General features: G+C 39.9%; 2 protein-coding genes across 2 annotated transcripts in view; one reads left to right on the top strand and one right to left on the bottom strand.

Moving 5' to 3' along the window:
• Nucleotides 1-1,290: 1,290 nt before the first annotated feature.
• BCCIP (BRCA2 and CDKN1A interacting protein) lies at nucleotides 1,291-7,455 on the top strand (the record flags this gene model as incomplete). The annotated part of the gene is made up of 6 exons (XM_017733871.1): nucleotides 1,291-1,413; nucleotides 1,909-1,989; nucleotides 2,687-2,779; nucleotides 3,289-3,476; nucleotides 4,629-4,806; nucleotides 7,090-7,455. Coding segments are annotated over 6 exons (834 nt in total), but the record flags the coding sequence as incomplete, so codon positions are not given.
• Nucleotides 7,456-7,560: 105 nt separating this feature from the next.
• Nucleotides 7,561-17,625, bottom strand: part of DHX32 (DEAH-box helicase 32 (putative)) — a 23,420-nt gene continuing 13,355 nt past the window's right edge. Inside the window, 5 exon segments of the mRNA XM_017733870.1 lie at nucleotides 7,561-7,877; nucleotides 8,603-8,784; nucleotides 9,622-9,812; nucleotides 10,806-10,955; nucleotides 11,962-12,153. Of these exon segments, the coding sequence (XP_017589359.1) occupies nucleotides 7,685-7,877; nucleotides 8,603-8,784; nucleotides 9,622-9,812; nucleotides 10,806-10,955; nucleotides 11,962-12,153 (908 nt within the window). The 3' untranslated portion in view covers nucleotides 7,561-7,684.

Genomic DNA, 17,625 nt, shown 5'->3' with positions numbered 1-17,625 from the left:
GGGAGCAGGCTCGGGAAAGGGGTTGGGAAGGGGCTGTGCCCGGCGAGGCCCGGCGTGGTGCGTGTCCTGTGGGAGGGCCGGGGACGCGTCCCTCGGGGTCGGTGACCTGACGCGTGTTCGCTGCGTTGTTGTTGAAAGTTTTCAGTTTTTTTAGCTACCTTTGAAAAGTTGGGCTCCCCGAGGCCTCAGCTGTACAGCCCCGGCCCTTGGCGTGCCCGCTCAGGTGTGGGGCTGGAGGCGGCTGCTTGGAAATGGTGCTGTCAGCACAGAGGATTTGCTCTCTCATTATATTTTGCTATATTTTATTATTGTATTTGCTTGCTTCCTTTTATTATAGAATCCCGGAATAGTTTGGGTTGGAAAGAACCTTAAAGCCCATCCAGTGCCACCCCCTGCCATGGGCAGGGACACCTTCCACTATCCCAGGGTTTTCCAAGCCCCGTTCAACCTGGCCTTGGACACTTGCAGGGATGGGGCGACCTGTGCCAGTGTCTCCTGAATTTTACTGCCTCCCAAGGGATTGTGTGCCTGCTTTCTACATTACAAACAGGTCTTTAACACTGTTCTTCCAGTAGACTACAAAGGCCATGACCTCGGTGTGGGATTGCAGAGAGTTAGAGGCTGAATTGGTGACAAAAGTAAGGCTGAGTTGTTGAGGTTACTCAGGAAGTGTAATTGAATCTGGCAATTAAAAGACAAAGTAACTCTGAATGATCTTGAACAGTGGAATAGGTAGGCAGGGTAGCTTTGGCAGGTGTGACTTTCAATATAGAATACCAATAAAAATGTTGGTAGGCACACAGCATTTGTTCTGGAAGGAGAAGCAACAGCTCCCATTGTGCTTCTGTGGTGCCTGGGTCTCATCATTTGCCTGCTGAGCAGAGTTCCACACTGGGGTTAATGATGCCAGGAGGATTTGGGGAAATAGCAGAAATGGGGGTTTTGATGTAATTATTTAAATGTCTGCAGCAATCTTCACCTTTAGCTAAGGCATTACACCCCAGTCCTGCAGTTCCCTGGGTTTAACTGCCTGGATCAAGCCTCTCTGCAAGAAGTCTGTGTGGCTACAGTAGGTGTAATTGTGTGAACCAGATGGCAAGAGCAAAGCATTAAAGGTTTTTTTACACAGTTGGTGGATTAGTTTTGAAAAGTTAATTTCACAGATGCTCTCTGAAGATCACAGGAGAAATGATAACAATTGCTGAGATTACTGCAAGGTGGAAATAAGTTCTGTTTCTGCTCTTTGACATTACTCGTCTTCAAGTATTTTACAGTTTAGCTTTGTTCTGATATAACTTCTTGCCAAATGTGTATGACATTCTCTGTTTTACTCCACAGGAAGTGAACGTTGAATTTGAAGCACATTCCATATCAGACAATGACTATAACGGGATAAAGAAGTTACTACATCAGGTACTGTGACTATTTGTTAGCTTGGCTGATTTGTCCTTTGATAAATAATATCTGAAGAGTTATGCACAGACATTGGTTCACATTCTCTGTACTGATTTATAGTTTTTATATATTACTTTGCTTCCTTTAATTAGAGAATCCCAAAATAGTTTGGGTTGGAAGGGACCTGAAAGCCCTTCTTGTTCCACCCCCTGCCATAGTGGACACCTTCCACTACCCCAGGTTGCCCCAAGCCCCATCCAGCTTGGCTTTGCACACTTCCAGGGATGGAATAGCCACAGCTTTCAGATCATACCAAACTCCAGAGGATGCAGTGGGGAAATACCAGCGTGTGGAAGGTGCAGGAGCAAGCACTTCAAGCAGCTGATTATTAGTTTTTGCAGTATTATAATGAAGAAAGTTAAATAAAAAAACCTCACTTTATTTTCTACTAAGTGGTCCATGAAATACCATCAGTGCCTAAAACTTAATACTTTTTTGTTTCCTGTCTTCCAGTTGTTTTTAAAAGCTTCTGTTAACACTGCTGAATTAACTGATATATTAATACAACAGAATCATATTGGGAGTATTATCAAGGTAAGACAGATTTTACATTTGTAATTGAAGTGCAGTACTTTTTATGTTGAAATGACATGATTTCTGTATTTCAGAAGGGGATCCTGTCTGTGTTATTTGTGTACTTTCTTGCTTTTTTTTCTTTGAGAATAATTCTTCTATGGGAACTGAAATTTTCCATGCCACTTTCAAGAAAAGAAGGAATTTGATATATTATTATAGCTGGTTTCTTTTTACATGTGGAAGGCTTTTCACTCTCTGAATTTTGGTGTAGTAATGCTGAAAATATTATTACCATCTCCATAAGAAATAGGATCTTGTTACTTTCCTACAAAGACACAGCTCTTTGTCCCCCTCCCTATCAAATCTTCATTGCTCTGTGGTTGTTAAGACATTCCAGGTTTACTTCCCTGTGTTAGAAACTGAAGGGAATTGGTTTTGCTTAATATACTGCCATCCCCTGGGCCAGGATGCTGCTTATTGAATGTGATCTGTCAACTTGTAGTGCCTTTCAAAGGACTCTGCTGTAGAAGATGCATGAGCTGGCTCTGAGCACAGTGAGATGTTCAGGGATGCAGCAGAATTTGCAGTGTGTGTTTGTGCAGATTTCCTTGGTGGTTGTCATGTGCTGAGCATCTTCTAGAAAGAAAAACATCTTTTGCTACAGAGTGGAAATAGAATGTCAATATGAGTTGTTGCTTTTCCTTCCATTCAACAGCAAGCAGAAGTGCAGGAAGACAGTAGTGATGATGAAGAAGATGATGATGAAGTCTTTGGTTTTATAAGCTGCTTGAACTTAACAGAAAGGAAGGTTGGTATTCCTCATTAACAACAGTGATGTTAAATGAGGCTGCATCCTGCTCTCTGCCCTGTGTAACAAGCCTGGACAGCTGGACCAGCATTTGGAATTCCACTGTGGAGGACTGGGGTTGTAAAACTTGTACATGGCTAAGCTTTTTTCTGAATGTAGTAACTTGCTGAGGGTCAAACATAAAGCAAAGAATGGAATAGAGTTAAAACTAGGCCTAATAATTCCAGGGTAAGTGAGCTGTCAGTCTCGTGTATTTCTTCACTTTGTTCTTCTGCAGTGTGGAGTTTTGCTGTGGTGTTGCAGTTCCTCATTCCCATCACTTCACAACCTTTGTTTGCCCTCAGCTCCAGATCTGGGGAACAATTTCAGAGAAATTGTTCAGTGCTTTAGAGGCTGCTGAGGGAAATTGCCACCAGGCCTGTAGGAAATGCCCTTGAAGTTGACATTCAAGGTTTTCTTGTGTAAATAGTTGTTGTACCAGGTAAAGAAAATGCAGCTTTTGATTGCAGGGCACCCAGTGTGCTGAGCAAATCAAAGAGCTGCTCCTGAGTCGCTGTGAGCAGAGCTGTGACCAGCGTGTGGTGGAGCAGCTGAGTAAACTCCTGAACGACAGCACAAAGCCTGTGGGGCTCATCCTGAGTGAGAGGTTCATCAATGTCCCTCCACAGATTGCTCTGCCCATGCACCAGCAGCTCCAGTAAGTTTGTTTATATTTTTTTTTTCTTGCATGATGTTGAATGGTATTTTTTCTTCATATTTTTCAGAACTCTTATGTATATAGAGCTGTGTTAAGACAGCTGATGCTATAGATACAAGTAAAACATGAACAGAAAAATAATTTTGTCTCACATATGGTCTTCAGTTAATTTTTAAAATATTTTTTATATCTTTATAAAGATACAAAACTTTCTCAAACTCTGTAGAGGATATAATTTGAGAACATGTGCAGTTCTACAGAAATAGCTGTGTGTATGTTGCAATTTATTCTTGTATTGCAGATTATTTTCACACTGATCTAGGAACATTTAAAAATGAGAACGTTTTTAGCATGCTGATAATGGGCAGCTTGGGTGTTTCTGTTTCTGTGTTAATGTCTGACTTTGGAATGGGAGATTTGGATTGAGGGAAAGGCTTAAAAGGTGGTTGTGTTCTGGCCCATGTAAATATGCAGTGTTTTAGTTAGTTTCAAGTAATGAAAAAAGCAAGTAAAGTGTTGGTTGATCTCTACCAATTCATGGATTTATATCAAAAGCTGGGTGAATGTAAATAAATTAATCCACTGCAAGACAGCATTACATTATTTTAGTGCCATGCTGAGAACTGGGAACAAGGAAATTTTGTTGGATCAGGAACTCCAGTAGTCGAATGAAGATAATTTTTTTTTAATTTCGTTTTTTTTCCTTCTTTCCTCTCATGTGAGATGAGATTAGAAGTCAGATTGAGGTCACTACAAATACAGCCCTTGTCACAGCTCAGCTTCAGATCTCAGCCTCTTTGTCTTAAAGGTTTTGGAGTGACAACATGTTGAACACGAGGGTGGGCAAGAGTATTTTCTGTCTCTTCAGTTACAATTCCTCATGGAAGTGATACTGTGATGTATTTTTAAGGAGAGTTGCACTGTGAGTGTCCTGTGGACTATGGGAAAAAAATTCCATATTTTCATAGTTTAAAAGTCCAAATAGTATGCTTAAGTACCAGGAATGCATCTGCAAAATTGATTTTCTGAGGCACTCATAAAAGAATAGCTGTAATTTGAATATCCTTTCTATACCAATACATTATAAGGTGTACTTCTATGCTTGTTTAGGGTTTAAATTGTGTAAGTGTGTAAGCATTTATTCTTCTTTAGGAAGGAGCTGACTGAGGCACAGAGAACAAACAAACCTTGTGGAAAATGCCACTATTACCTCCTTATCAGCAAGACCTTTACAGAAGCCACAAAGAGCAGTTCTAAGAGGAAGGAAGGGAAAAACCAGCCAAAGGAGGAATTAATGTTTGCAAATGCAGAGGAAGAATTCTTTCATGAGGTACCATATGATTATTTAATTCAAAATGCTTCTTTTTCTTTACGTATCATCAACAGGAGATTTTTCACCTCAAATTCAAGGGGAGCTTTTATCAAGATGATCACAAATACTTTTAAATTAAATCCAAGGTGTTCTGGAATAGCTTTGAGAGGGGAGCAATCAAACTCTTTTTGTGTATTTATTTATCTGTTTCCTCCTGGGTGCCTGTTACTCTCAAAAAATGCTCAGAATTAAAACTTCTGGAAGTCCCAAGAAGTGGCTTTTGCTTCCCTTTTCTGTCTCTGTTCTACTCAGGGCAAGTATGTTAATTAAAAGTGCTAAAACACTGACATGGAAATATTACTTCCCATTTCCTAAGGCAGCCTGTCCACAAAATTCTGCTGGTCCCAAGCCAGATCAGGTGAGGGGAAAACGCAGGAAATTAAATTAAAAATGTGCTTTGAAATGCAAAGAATTTTTCATGGTTTCTTTTGTTCCCAAAGCTTTAAAACTACTGTTCTCCAATATTACTTCTTTGTCAAGAGCCCATTATTTTTCATTTCTGGCAGTGCCTGCAGGGCAAAGGACTTGCACATGCATGGGGTGGTTAATGGCAAAGGTTCCTGTGTGTAATCATTCTGACAGAAGCTGTGATGGGGCTGTAATTTTATTTCTTGGGAAGGAGAGAAATGTAGGTGGGGGAATTCACTGGTAGCTGCAGGGAATGGTGGTGTAGCCTCTGTGCAGCAGCAAGTTGGGGATTTTTTGTCTTCCTGCCACAGCAGCTGAAACAGCTGAACCTGAACTCTGTGTAAAATGTTGTTGAAAAGCTGCTCGGGAGAAGCCTGTGATGCTCATGTGTCCATGGTTGTTCTGTTCTAGAAGGCCCAGTTTTTATTAATTTATATATTATATATATATTAAAAAATATATAAATAAATATATATTTATATAATATAAACATATAAAATGATAAATTTATATATAAATATGTATTATATATATTGTATGTATTATATTTATTTATTTCTATATATATATTATATATATATTAATGTATTTATTTAGCTTTGTTATGTATTAAAGGCTAATGGGGTGCTTTCATCTAAACTCCAGTAATTCTCGGCTCAAAAGGATAGACTCAAACTGAGCATGTTTTTCTTTTTAACAGTCTTCCCAGTGTTTTAAAAAAATTCATTTTAAACATTATGTAGGGTATTAAATTAAATGTCTCTCCATACTTAATAATGTGTGTGTGTTAAATTAGTGCTGGAGTGTCTGTCCTCCCTGATTACACATAATGTTAATTAGATTGCCATAAAATAGCATTAAATGTGGTGAGGCAGACACTTGGAGCCATATCAAACTGAGAGAAGCCTTTTTCTGCACTTGCCTCTTCCCTGGGCTTTATTCTGTTCCTTAAAATGATAACCAGAAAATCTATTATAACCAGGCTTGGAATTGATTAAAGGTGCTCAAATTGTTCTTGAACAAAGCCACTCAATTAATGTGGTGATCCTCCCAAAATGAGATTTAAAGCCTTGATATATTGTTAGTGGAAAGCAAACCTAAAAGGAGAGGGGATCTTAATTTTCCCACAAAGGGAAGGAATCAGGTAAGTTTTTCTACTTGATGGTTCAGCTCAGAGTTCTTAATCTGACTTGTGTGAGAACTGGAAACATTTATTAGGTACAGTTTTCTTATCCATCAGGAATTTTGTCTGGGAAAGCTGATGAAAAGGGACTTCCTGTGTGGAGTTTATATCCCTGTAAAGAAATAGCACACATTATAGACACCTGCCTGTTTGGAGAAGCAGAAATAGATCTTCCAGTGGCTGCAACCATCTGGAGCCTTTCCAAGAGCTTTCTGAAATTCTCCTCAGGATTCATATGGGTGCCCATCCCCTTAGTATTTGATTTCTTCTCATATTCTTACAGATTTGTTAATTTTTAGGACTCTGAGCAGTTTTAAGAGTAGGCCCTGAAAACAGCAAAGCCTCAAAACATTGATTTTTTTTTTTCCCCCCCTCTCTCCTAGTTTGTTTTTCTGATCCCAAACTATAATGGTAGCAGTCACTGTAGAATTTAGTATGGATGATAAAAATTCTGTGAAAAGAAAATTGTTTAAAACACTTTAAATGGTGGATTTTTTGCTTGGTCTTTTTGGTGAACCCTTTAAGAGGGAACAAAACTTTTTAATAAGCATGGGCATAATAGGTTAGTTATTTTCACTTTGTTGGGATGATGTATTATCTTCATGCTAATTAAACATTTTAATCTGAATGCTTTTATTTCTGTTGTTTAGAAAGCCCTTCTGAAATTCAACTACTCTGTGCAAGAGGAAAGTGACACCTGTCTGGGTGGCAGATGGTCCTTTGATGATGTACCAATGAAGCCTTTGAGGACTGTTATGGTCGTTCCAGCTGATGGAATTCATGGAATTATGGATAAACTGAAAGATTATCTCTCTCTCTGAGCTTCCCTACAAACACCAGGTTTTTATAGAGCAGCCATGCAGGACTGTGACTTGGCAATATTTTCAGAACTGCTGTTGAGTCCACGGTTTTGTGCAACCAAAAATATCCACCAAATTAATATTTTTAAATATTGCATCTTGTTTTCCTTTGGTAACACCATGAAGCAGTCAATAAAACTCAGTGTCAAAAGAAAACCTGAGTATCTCCTGAATGTGTTTTTAACCAAAGCTAAATCATGAGGCTTTGTTCCAAAATAGTGCATTCAACCACTTTTGTTGAGAAAAGTGCTTTTTCTTTTTGTTTCTGCTGTTAAATACATTTCTGTCAAAAGTTTGAAATAATTTCATGGGTTAAGGTGGGGAGGTACTTTGGATATATTGCTTTTATTTATTGTTGTCCACTATGTGATAGTTCAGTCTAAAATCACTGAATAACACATCTCTGCTCAGTAGGAGTTTGGGGAAATTCCTCATTTTCTTTGCTGTTATTGTCAGTTTTCTGTTCCTCCTTTGTGGCTGAAACAGGTGCCAAGTGATTGATGACTTCCTGCAGAATATCCTTGCTTTCACTTGGAGGAAGATTGCTGAAATAATACTGAGGTACCAGCTCTGCAAATCTGGGGAGGAAATTAAACAAAACATTATTAATTTTTTAATTGAATTTTGAAATATTTGAATCATTATTTCCAGGCATATATAAAAGAAGCTACAAAGTTGATATTTCAACCCAAAACTCTGCAAGAATCCAAGAGTCTCTCCAAGATGCTTTCAGCAGCCTTGCATTGAATATCCTCAGCCTGCACTTGAGGTGCAGTGCAGTTCCCAGTGCTGCAGATTGCATGAAATAGCAATTTCCCTGCTTTAGAACAGAGTGGCTCAATAGCATTATGAAAAAAGCTCTCCTATAAACATGGGAAATAGAAAAGATGGGAGAGTGAAATGCATATTCTTCATGTAAAGAGAGTTTTGCAAAAGGAAGGCTCTGGTCTCTCTCTGAATCCATAAACAGTCCACGATTCAGCTGGCTGGGTACAGAAAATATGTTAAGAAAACGATTTGCTGGAAAATCGGTTTTCAGGGAACAAAGACCTTCCCAGCTCGATTAATGTGTGAGTACACTGCTCTGGTAACTCTGAATTTTATTTTCTCTGTATTTTACTTTGGAAGAAACTTTTGCAGCTAATAATGTGGTGTTTTTCAATTGATTACAGTTACAGTGGCAAATAGAATAGTGAGGGCCTGAGATCACAGATCTTCCCTTTTTTATTTTTTTATCCCCCTAAAGTGAGGATTTTGTGGTGGAGTTAGGAGTGAAGGAGCAGCTTCATCACAGTTCACTTACAGATGGGGGGAGATCTCAGAGATGACTCTGATGGAATTGCCTTCTGAGATGCTGAACTCGTGGAATAAAACCCACTCTGGAATCCTCCTGGTGTTGTAATAGGATGAGAAGGGATGGAGCTGGGCCACTTGTTTGTGTGTTAGCATTAAGTAGTTCCCTGAGCCATCCACATCACGAGCCATCTAAAAAAAAAAATTGAGAGTTGTCCATTATTTAATTGATCAGTGCCTAGTAGATTAAAATCAGAAATTAGACTTCCCTTCAGCTACTTTTAACTGGAGAGGCTAAACTTCTCCTCAAATTTGTGTGGGAAAATTTGGGACTGGATACCATGAAATGAGACTTAAAGAAAACGTTGATATATGTGTTTGAAAGGAAGCTGCAACAAATAAGTGCAAAAGTATCTGACTTTGGCTTTGAAGGGTCTGTGTGAAAACATACAAACGTATTTTCTTTAGCATATATACTTGTCATAGACTTTTAAATACAATGTGTCAGCACATGAAATGTGCAGTTGGGAGGGGTCATTTTTGTGTTGGGGTGGAGCACAGGGATGTGAAGGAAAGCCTGGGGACTCAGGTGGGAATAAATCAATCTAGTTTATATTTACAATCAGAGGGTGCCTTCCTGAGATGAACAAGCTGCGTATTACATACACCTAAATATATCCAAGTCATTTCTCTATTTCCAGGCAATTTTCACAAAAACAGCTTCAAAAGGGGAATAATTCCTAAAGGAATATTTCAAGTTCAAGAGTTTTTTGAGGCAAAAGAGTTCTTTGAGTGAAAGGCATATTGGCAGTTTTCTTATTGCTGTGTGGAGTGTGTGAACTGTGTGCAGTGAGAGACGAACCCCAGAGAAAAGGCTGGAATGGGCAGAAGTGTTTGATACACTGGGAAAAAAAATGGCTTTTATCCTTTCTGGTGATCAAGAGATTTCACTAATGAACTTAAGTTTTCTGAAAGCATTCTACATAATTTAACAGTGCAGGAAGATGAAACCACAGTGTTTTTCCTTACATGCATGAAGTAACCAGATAAAAGAGCTTTCTTAATGCTTAGTAGATTTTCTTCTGATCCAAAATCTGGTTCTGAAATGGGAAGTTCAATGCGCTTCATAATCTCCACCAGCTCGGCTCTGATCATCTCTGCCATGCTCAGAGCAGAACAGCTCAGGAAATAATCACGGCACCATTTCTCATTGCTGAAGTCTGTGGAGGAAAAAAAACCCAGTGTTTTGACTTAAAGCAGAATCTTACCAATGGGTGCAATCCACAGAGATGCTGCTCTGTGAAATGCTTTTGCACTGCTGCAGATGATGCCCAAAATTCTGGTAATGAGCCATACAGACAGCTTAGGCTCAGCTTGCAAAGTAAGTGGGCAATACTTGATATCCTCACTTAGTTTTGTAGAACTGCAGCTATTTCTTTCTGAATCAAATCCCTTCTTTGCTCTAAGTAAAGCTTCCCAGAGAATGAGTAGCAATTCTATTTTTCAGGCCTTAAGGATTCAGGCCAGGATATGGAGCTGAAATCACATCTGTGGTGCTGGTGCTGGTGCTGATCCTGCATTTGGGTAAAGGACTAGTTCTCCTGGAGCTCCCTTCAGCATTCCACATGACTGAACAGGAAGGAAGAAATCCTGCTTCCCTGTCTCAAGTTTTTACTCAGTATGTGCAAATGTATCCCTCTGCTGTCTCGGGCTAAATGAAGCAGAGCAGGATGTTTGAGCACAGGAAAATGCAGTGAAGAGCTTCTGCTGCTCTGCAGTCTCCTGCCTTTTATTTGGCCTCCTGTAAATGCAGACTTTGCTACTTTCCACTTTTCCCTTAAATTTTCCTTTCAGTTCACAGCTATCAAAACCCCACCAGAATTGTTGGGCTGTTGGGGGAATTGAGGCCCTCCTCAACAGCTTTTATTCATCCTAAGCTTGGATTTTGTGCTTCTACAGGAAGAACCATCATTCTGGTTTTGCACAGCATCACGTCAAAGGACAATTGGAATAGTGGTTATAGATCCCTGTTGGGTAAAGGATGCTCTCTTAGGTAGTTTTTAATTAATTAATTAATTAATATTCATCAGCAATAGCAACTCCCATAGGTTTCTCCCTGCACATCAGCAATTCTAGAAAGAATCATCAGATCTTTGGGTTTGTTTTTTTGGTTTTGGTCCCAGTGGGCTTCATTTTGCCTCGGGCACACTTGCCTGGGTCTGTGGGGTTGGCAGTGGCTGCCTTGAAGGCGTTGAAGACGTTGATGAGGGTGAAGTGATCTCCTGCAGGGTGGGAGAAGCGGCGCCAGCAGGTCAGAGCGATCTCCTCTGTGCCAGGAGGGGCGTGCAGGAAGCAGTTGGGAGCTGAGGAGAAAACCGAGTCAGTTTGGTTTTGGTGAAGACACAGAGGTGCATGCACAAAACCCCACGGGTATTTTTGGGTTTTTCCTTCCTCAGTTGCCTTTAATCCCCAGTGTTGGATTGGTGCTGAAGAACTGAACCTGCTGCATTCACTAAGGGTTTATTTATGTGAGTGTCCTTTCAGTCTTGTTTAGTTAATGTGTGCTGCAAACACAAAAGCAGGTGAGCAGCTTTCTCCCAGGCTGGTACCAAAAATGCTGCATGATGGCACAAACCAATTTATCCAGAATCCAAACAAAATATTTCTTTTATAGAAAACCACTAAATTTATTGATTTAATGCCTTAATTTGCCCCTCTGTGTTGAAATCTGTGCTTTCCAGTGCAATTTACTTTTGTGTCTTTTGAGATGGTTGACCTTTTCTAAAATTGAGTTGTGCCTATGCTCAATCATTTACATTTGTTATATGTACTTTAAAAAATTATCACAAGTTAAAAATCAACCCAGTTTGGGCATAAAAAGTTGTCCTGCAAGGAGATCAACTAAAGCCTCTTGATATCCTGTGGTTCATGTGTTTGCTGCCTAAGGCTCCAAGGTTATGTTAGTTTTATAAAATATTTGAAGTAGAGAGACAAGATCACAAAGAAACTTTCTAGGTCAACAGTTCAATGTTGTTTTATAATTAGAACTTCCCCTAATTTGCTGCACCAATCTGTAACAAATGTAGATTAATATAAGAATGTTTCATTTTGAAGGGATGTTTCTGACAAAAGGGAGGAAGCCTGTGGGCAGCTGAAGGCTGGAAATGGAATGCTCTGTGGGAATTCCTTACTTAGGTTTGATTGTATCCTTACAGTCAAGACTTGCACAGCCAGACATTAATTTACTTGAAATAAGCAGGATGAGAATAACAAAAATTTGCTTTTTTGTTGCTTTTGTGGATAGATTTGGAAAGAGTTTGGATTGGGCAGGTGGCACAAGGCCTGCAGTGAGAGCTGACCCGGGAGTACCTGTTACCATGGCTGCAATGGTGAGCATCTCATCCACACACTCAAATTCACACGAAGCCAGCAGTGCCTTGGACAGCTGTGGATCCAGGGGGAATTCTGACATAATAATCCCAAATTCAGAGAGGTTTCCGTCGTTATCCAGCGCTGCCAGATAATCCAGATCTTCCAAAGCCTGCATCAGGCTTTCAGGAGCTAAGGAAAAGGGAAGAGAATTCCGGTTCTTGAGAGTGGCTACACAGAAATGAATGTCTGAATTGTCATTATAATATTTCAGTTGTGTATTTCCTGTGGGGAAATGAGAGGAATCAACTTCTTTTATTTGACAGTGAGTAAGAACAAAAACTAATGGATGAATGGAAGGCTGAGAAAATTCTGGAGGAAGAAAATACAAGGTAACAATCATAGAGCTGCACATCTCTTTGTTGTTGCTTTTTATGTCAGAACAATTTTTGTCAAAAGCCCAGACACAATCCTGAATTCTGTATTTGCCCCTAGACTGTGTCAAAACTGCTTCCATTTTTGGCAGTTTTCAGGTGAGTTGTTTTGTGTTCGTTCTTTTTTTAAGAGGGGTGGTCACATTTGAGGGGTGCTGAGATACAGGACAGCTCTAGGAAAGATCTTTTTTAACCAGAGAAGCATTTACAGAAGTTGTAACTGTTATTCTTGCAGGTATTTGGAGATCTCTTGGTTGCCTTTTTAATTATTATACTTTTTTTACATAGGTTCTCATGATACCAGAAGAAAAATGGGATTGTAGTAAAAGAAAGTATCTCCCTAGCAATTGGCTGTACTTTCTCACTCCACAAAACTCAATGTTCAGTTTTCTCTTAGTGTGGGTTATAACTTCCTTACAGCCTCCATGGGTAGAAGTGAGAACAGTGAGGCAGCAAAAATAATGAGGGACTATAGGAAAATGTCCTGAGAGGACAGGATTAAGCAAATCAACACTTAAAATTAGAATTTGAGCAGGTCTGTAGGAAATCTGATGGTGATAAAAGTAGGTCAAACAAGCATATGTGGCTCCAGTTCTGGGGCTGGGGAGAGGGAACCTGAACTTGAAGTTGTCAGGTCTACACTCCAAAAAATTGTTGCCAGAGCATGAAAGACAGAGGTGGAAATTTGGGAACTCTTGAAGTGTGAAGGTTCTTTAAAGTTCTTTCCTCCTAGCTCTTTTCAAAGGCAAATTTCTATTCCAGGTTGTATTGAATGCTCAATAACTTTTATAGGTGCCAGTTCATTTATATTCACAACTGCTCTCCAACCACTGCAGCAACTTTCTCCTTACTCCATTCTAAGGAACTGGTTGCTATTTTCTCAGTTCTATGGATAACAAGTTAAATTCCAGTCCCCTTGAAGCTGGTGGCAGAAATTCCATTGCAGCAGGACTTGGCCTGGTCCCCAGCCCTGAGAAGCTGCGCTGGCCATTTGTCAGCTTCTGTGGGCTGCTGTCAGTCTGCATTTTAATGTGAAAAAAATCCCTGAATAAAATAACCAGACCACAACCACAGCTGCCCACACAGGCAGGGGGTGTATTTGCACTTGGATCTTCATTAGTAGATGAGTAGAAATAATTTCTTGCATTCATTAAGAGTGGGAATGTGTCTGGCATCACCAAGATTAAAAGCAAAGCAAGGCTGTAATTAGCTGCTAGGTCGCATTTAGCCACACATTCCCCACACTTTTTGCAAGAAAATCTTGAGATGGGGTTTTAACTTCATTGGCAGTGAACTGTTGATTGCCAGCTCTCTGTAATTAACTACTTATAATCAAGGAAAAAGTAAGATGGGAAGCAAACAAGCACCTGTTGTTTTTAACCTCGTTCTGTTACTCATGTCTGAAGGGAAAAAATAGTTTATTAATTCCCCTTACATGAACTTCTCCAGAACTTCTCCAGCATGTTAATCTGCTAATGTGACTTCAGTTAAGTTTAAAACACCCAGTTTTCAGACAAATTCTCTCAGGAGCCTGTAAATTCCTGTTAAAACTGTGGACCTGCTTCATTTCAGTCTCAGAGTTCTTACCTCTGCCTGTACAATTCTATCGAGAGAGAACATTTATTATCAGATATGTGAGGTTTAATGGCATAAACAATGAGCCCTTGCAAAAGCTAAAGCATCTGAGAAAAAAATACTTAAGAATTTTAAAGAAATGAGAAGTAGCAGCTGATGATGAATATGAGGCAGTGACAGGAAATAAAAATCAGTGATTGAAAATACAGGGAGAGTAAAAGGGTCATTCAGATGTGTAGTAATTACTAGGAAATCATGGAAAGCTAATTTCCAGAAGTCAACAAAGTAGTTTGTGCTAGAGCTCACAAAATATATGGTTATATGGCAGCCAATTTCAACCCCCTGATAGCATCAGTAATTTGCATTTTTATGCCCTAGAGTTAGTTGTCTTGAGATTTATAAGCACAAATTACTTCCCTGTCTTGCTATGAGTGTTCTGGAAAAAAATAGAAAAAACGACTCCTGGAGTTTTATTGCTCTAGAAAGGACAAGACAGTAAAGGTGGATTAGAGCAGGTGAAGGAAGAGTAAAAAAGCAAAAAATAAAAAATCAGAGTAGGGCTTTGTAGGGCTTCTTGCCAGCACCAGCCACTGCTGCCTTGAGGTGTGAACCACGAGGATTTGTGACTCCACTGCTGCTTTCAGAAGAGCAAAGCTAAAAAAACCTCTCAAGATGTGTCCTGTGCTTTCAACAAGAAACTGTCACATCCCTGGAATTTTAGAAGGTATTTCCTAACCTGCTGTTTTCTTTCCCTGGTCTGTGTTCTTTGGCTGCTCAAGACTGGGTTGCTCTGGACTCTTTTCAGGAAAGCAGACCAGTTTTATGTAAATACAGATCCTGCTTTTGATCCTTTTTAGGCTTAGAAAAGCAAATATATAACTAAATGTTACTGTTAGCACTGGAATCGTTTATCTGAGACTTCCAAGCTACTTAAAATTATATTCTTGGTTTCATATTTTTGTAACTTTGATGTGAACAGAGTAAGTTCTGTCTCTAAAGGGAGACCCGCAGTCTTTGGTACCACATCCCACATGGCTGAAAGTGAAATGCTCAAGGTGTGATCAAATAAATTCTAAATTATTATTCTTGTTGCATTAGGAAGCGAGTTATTTAGGGATTTGGTCAAATTTCTGTAATAAGTGGATATTAGAGATAGGAATGAAACTTAAATTTGATGATTTTTAATAGTCCATTTAACTGCTCTCCTGTGCTTCTTTGGGGCATCCACAGCTCCTGTTTTCTGGTCTCCTACTTTGCAAATGCTGAGTATATAAAACACCTTTTTTGATAGATTTTCTTCCTTCCATGGGAATAACTTAAAAAGTTAGAGCTGCCATGGATGTCAGGTGAAGGGATATTGTCTTTAAAGAGCTGATTCTCTGCCTGGCACACCACAGGTTTTGCAGGTTTTGTTGGGCTGAACAGCACAGAGAGCTGCCAAAGTAATTACTGCAGGGAGAACAGTCCTGGGGAGCGGTGTTTGCTGTTCCTGATTTCCAGCATTGCTCCTTGGATAGCACACTGAAGAGACAGAGGAGTCTATGCCAAGTTTTCCTCATATTATGCACAGGTTTTTCTTCTGCAAGCACAGAAGAGTCAGATTTCCTCCTGATTCTCTTTTTCCCCCTGTAACTTCTGAGTCAGGGTTTTTTATGTGTCTGTTTTGCTCTGAAGCCACCAGTTCTGTAACTATTATTTTGCAATGATAGTTGATCATTAAGAATTACTTTCCCAAACTCGTACTTTGCAGTCTTTCCATTCCCCCTCATGCTGCTTCATCACTCCTCCAGTCTGGCTGGTGATGGTCCCTGCTGGGCTTTTCTGCCAGCAGGGACAGCCAGGACAGGGCCTGACCTGCCTTGTCCTGACAAAATAGACTGAATAATGTCTGCACACATCATTTCATTGATGAAAGCCAGAATTTAAAACATCAAAGAATTAACGAGTAAATTTAAGGTAATAAATCTGCCCTGAATGGTCTCTGTTGAGCAGACCTTACATGGTGCATTGGGTTTCTGTCTTTGACAGTCCCCAGTGAAAATATGCCACCAATTTATTCTTCTGAAACCATTTGAAATGATATAAATTTATACAACTCTTGTTATTCTGGATGTTCTAGAAATATATTCTCCAGGGGGTTGTAAAAGCATAGCTCTCAAATGTCATGGCATCCATGACCACTGACACATCCTTTAACCTGAAAATTATTTAGGGAAATTGGGAATGAATGCAGAATCTGTAAGTGCTTTCACCTTGACTCCCCACAGGAATTTTACATGGCTTCATCTTTATAATGATTTGCTTAGTTTAGGTAAGGATTTTCCAGCGATTTACAAAAGTACTCAGTGCTGCTGCAATCTATGGGACTGGAATTCTTTTGTCCCATTATCAACCCCAGCAAAGATCAATCTGATTAACTGATCAAAATGTAAACACATCCCTGTTGTAGTGGCACTGGAATCCCACTAATGCACTTCGGAGCTGCAGTGCCAGATTCATTTTCCTCTGGCTCATGAATTCCAGAAAGGGGAACAAGCTCTGCTGCATTTGCTCCTCTCGATTATGGCATGAATTAAATGCAGCAGCTGTAAGCCTGACATGTTTGTTGCTTTCATAATGCAGTAATGAGTCAGAGTTAATCCAGGCTTTTATTTCTCCTCAAAGAGCAGTGGAAAAAAGAAAAATCCCTTGTGCACATTGTTGCTGAGCAGAAATAAAATGTTTTACTGATGTAATTTTTGTTTCTTATCTGCTGTATGTTCTCTATGTGCAGGAAACAGATTGTGAAATACTTCTTGCTCTGAATTTCAGCGTCCTTCTGATTTGTTTGCTCACCAGTTCATGCCTGTGCCTTACTCTGCCATCTCAGTGAAAACTTTATTTTGTTTAGGAGAAATTCACCTAAAATTTATGCCTTGAGGTGACCACCTAAAAGCAGAGGCTAGACAAAAATAAGAGAATAAAAGGTAGGTATTTATACTGGGTCACAGGTTCTCCACACCTTTATAAGTTCGGCTCATTTGCATATCAGGGTTAATTCTCCAATTATAACTTCAGTTAATGATGTAATAACCCCCAGTTTGCCCCCCCCTTCTCTAGGCTTTAGTTTACACATTTTGGGGCCTGGTGTCCTTGGAGAGCAAACCTAGAGAGGGTTTGTTTTGTCTGACCAGCGTGAGAGAACAGTAGTTAACAGGAAACTTCAGAGTTACTCACTAGGCAGTGCAGCATTTGAAAAATACAAAAGCTCAAACCTAAGGCCTCCAAGCCTCTCTCTGTTTCAACTGCAGAGAAAGGTGAGAATGTTTGTTGGACAGAGGAAAGCCCGTGGCACATGAGAGGTGCTGCAACGTCTTTACTCCCTTTACTGAAAGAGACCTCAGCTCCAAGGAGGTGAAGAGCCATGGAATACTCAAACCCATGGCAGGGGCTTGAAACTGGAGGATCTTTAGGGTCCCTCCCCGCCCAAATCATTCTTGGGCTTATGTGCTTGAAAGCCTGACATGTTTTGAGTTTTGTGAGTTGGTCTAAGACAAGAACTGACTCCCCTGCCAAATGCCTCCCCTCAGTATTCCAGTTTCTTTCAGACAAGTTCACAGCAGGCACTTCAAACTCTGTGTTCTGACTGTGGGAGCTTTGCACTCATCTCTGGAGG

This window comes from Corvus brachyrhynchos, unplaced genomic scaffold (assembly GCF_000691975.1).
Source record: "Corvus brachyrhynchos isolate BGI_N302 unplaced genomic scaffold, ASM69197v1 scaffold514, whole genome shotgun sequence".
Taxonomy (NCBI): domain Eukaryota; kingdom Metazoa; phylum Chordata; class Aves; order Passeriformes; family Corvidae; genus Corvus; species Corvus brachyrhynchos.
The sequence above is the reverse complement of the archived record's forward strand: the minus strand, read 5'-3'. Positions and strand labels throughout refer to the sequence as shown.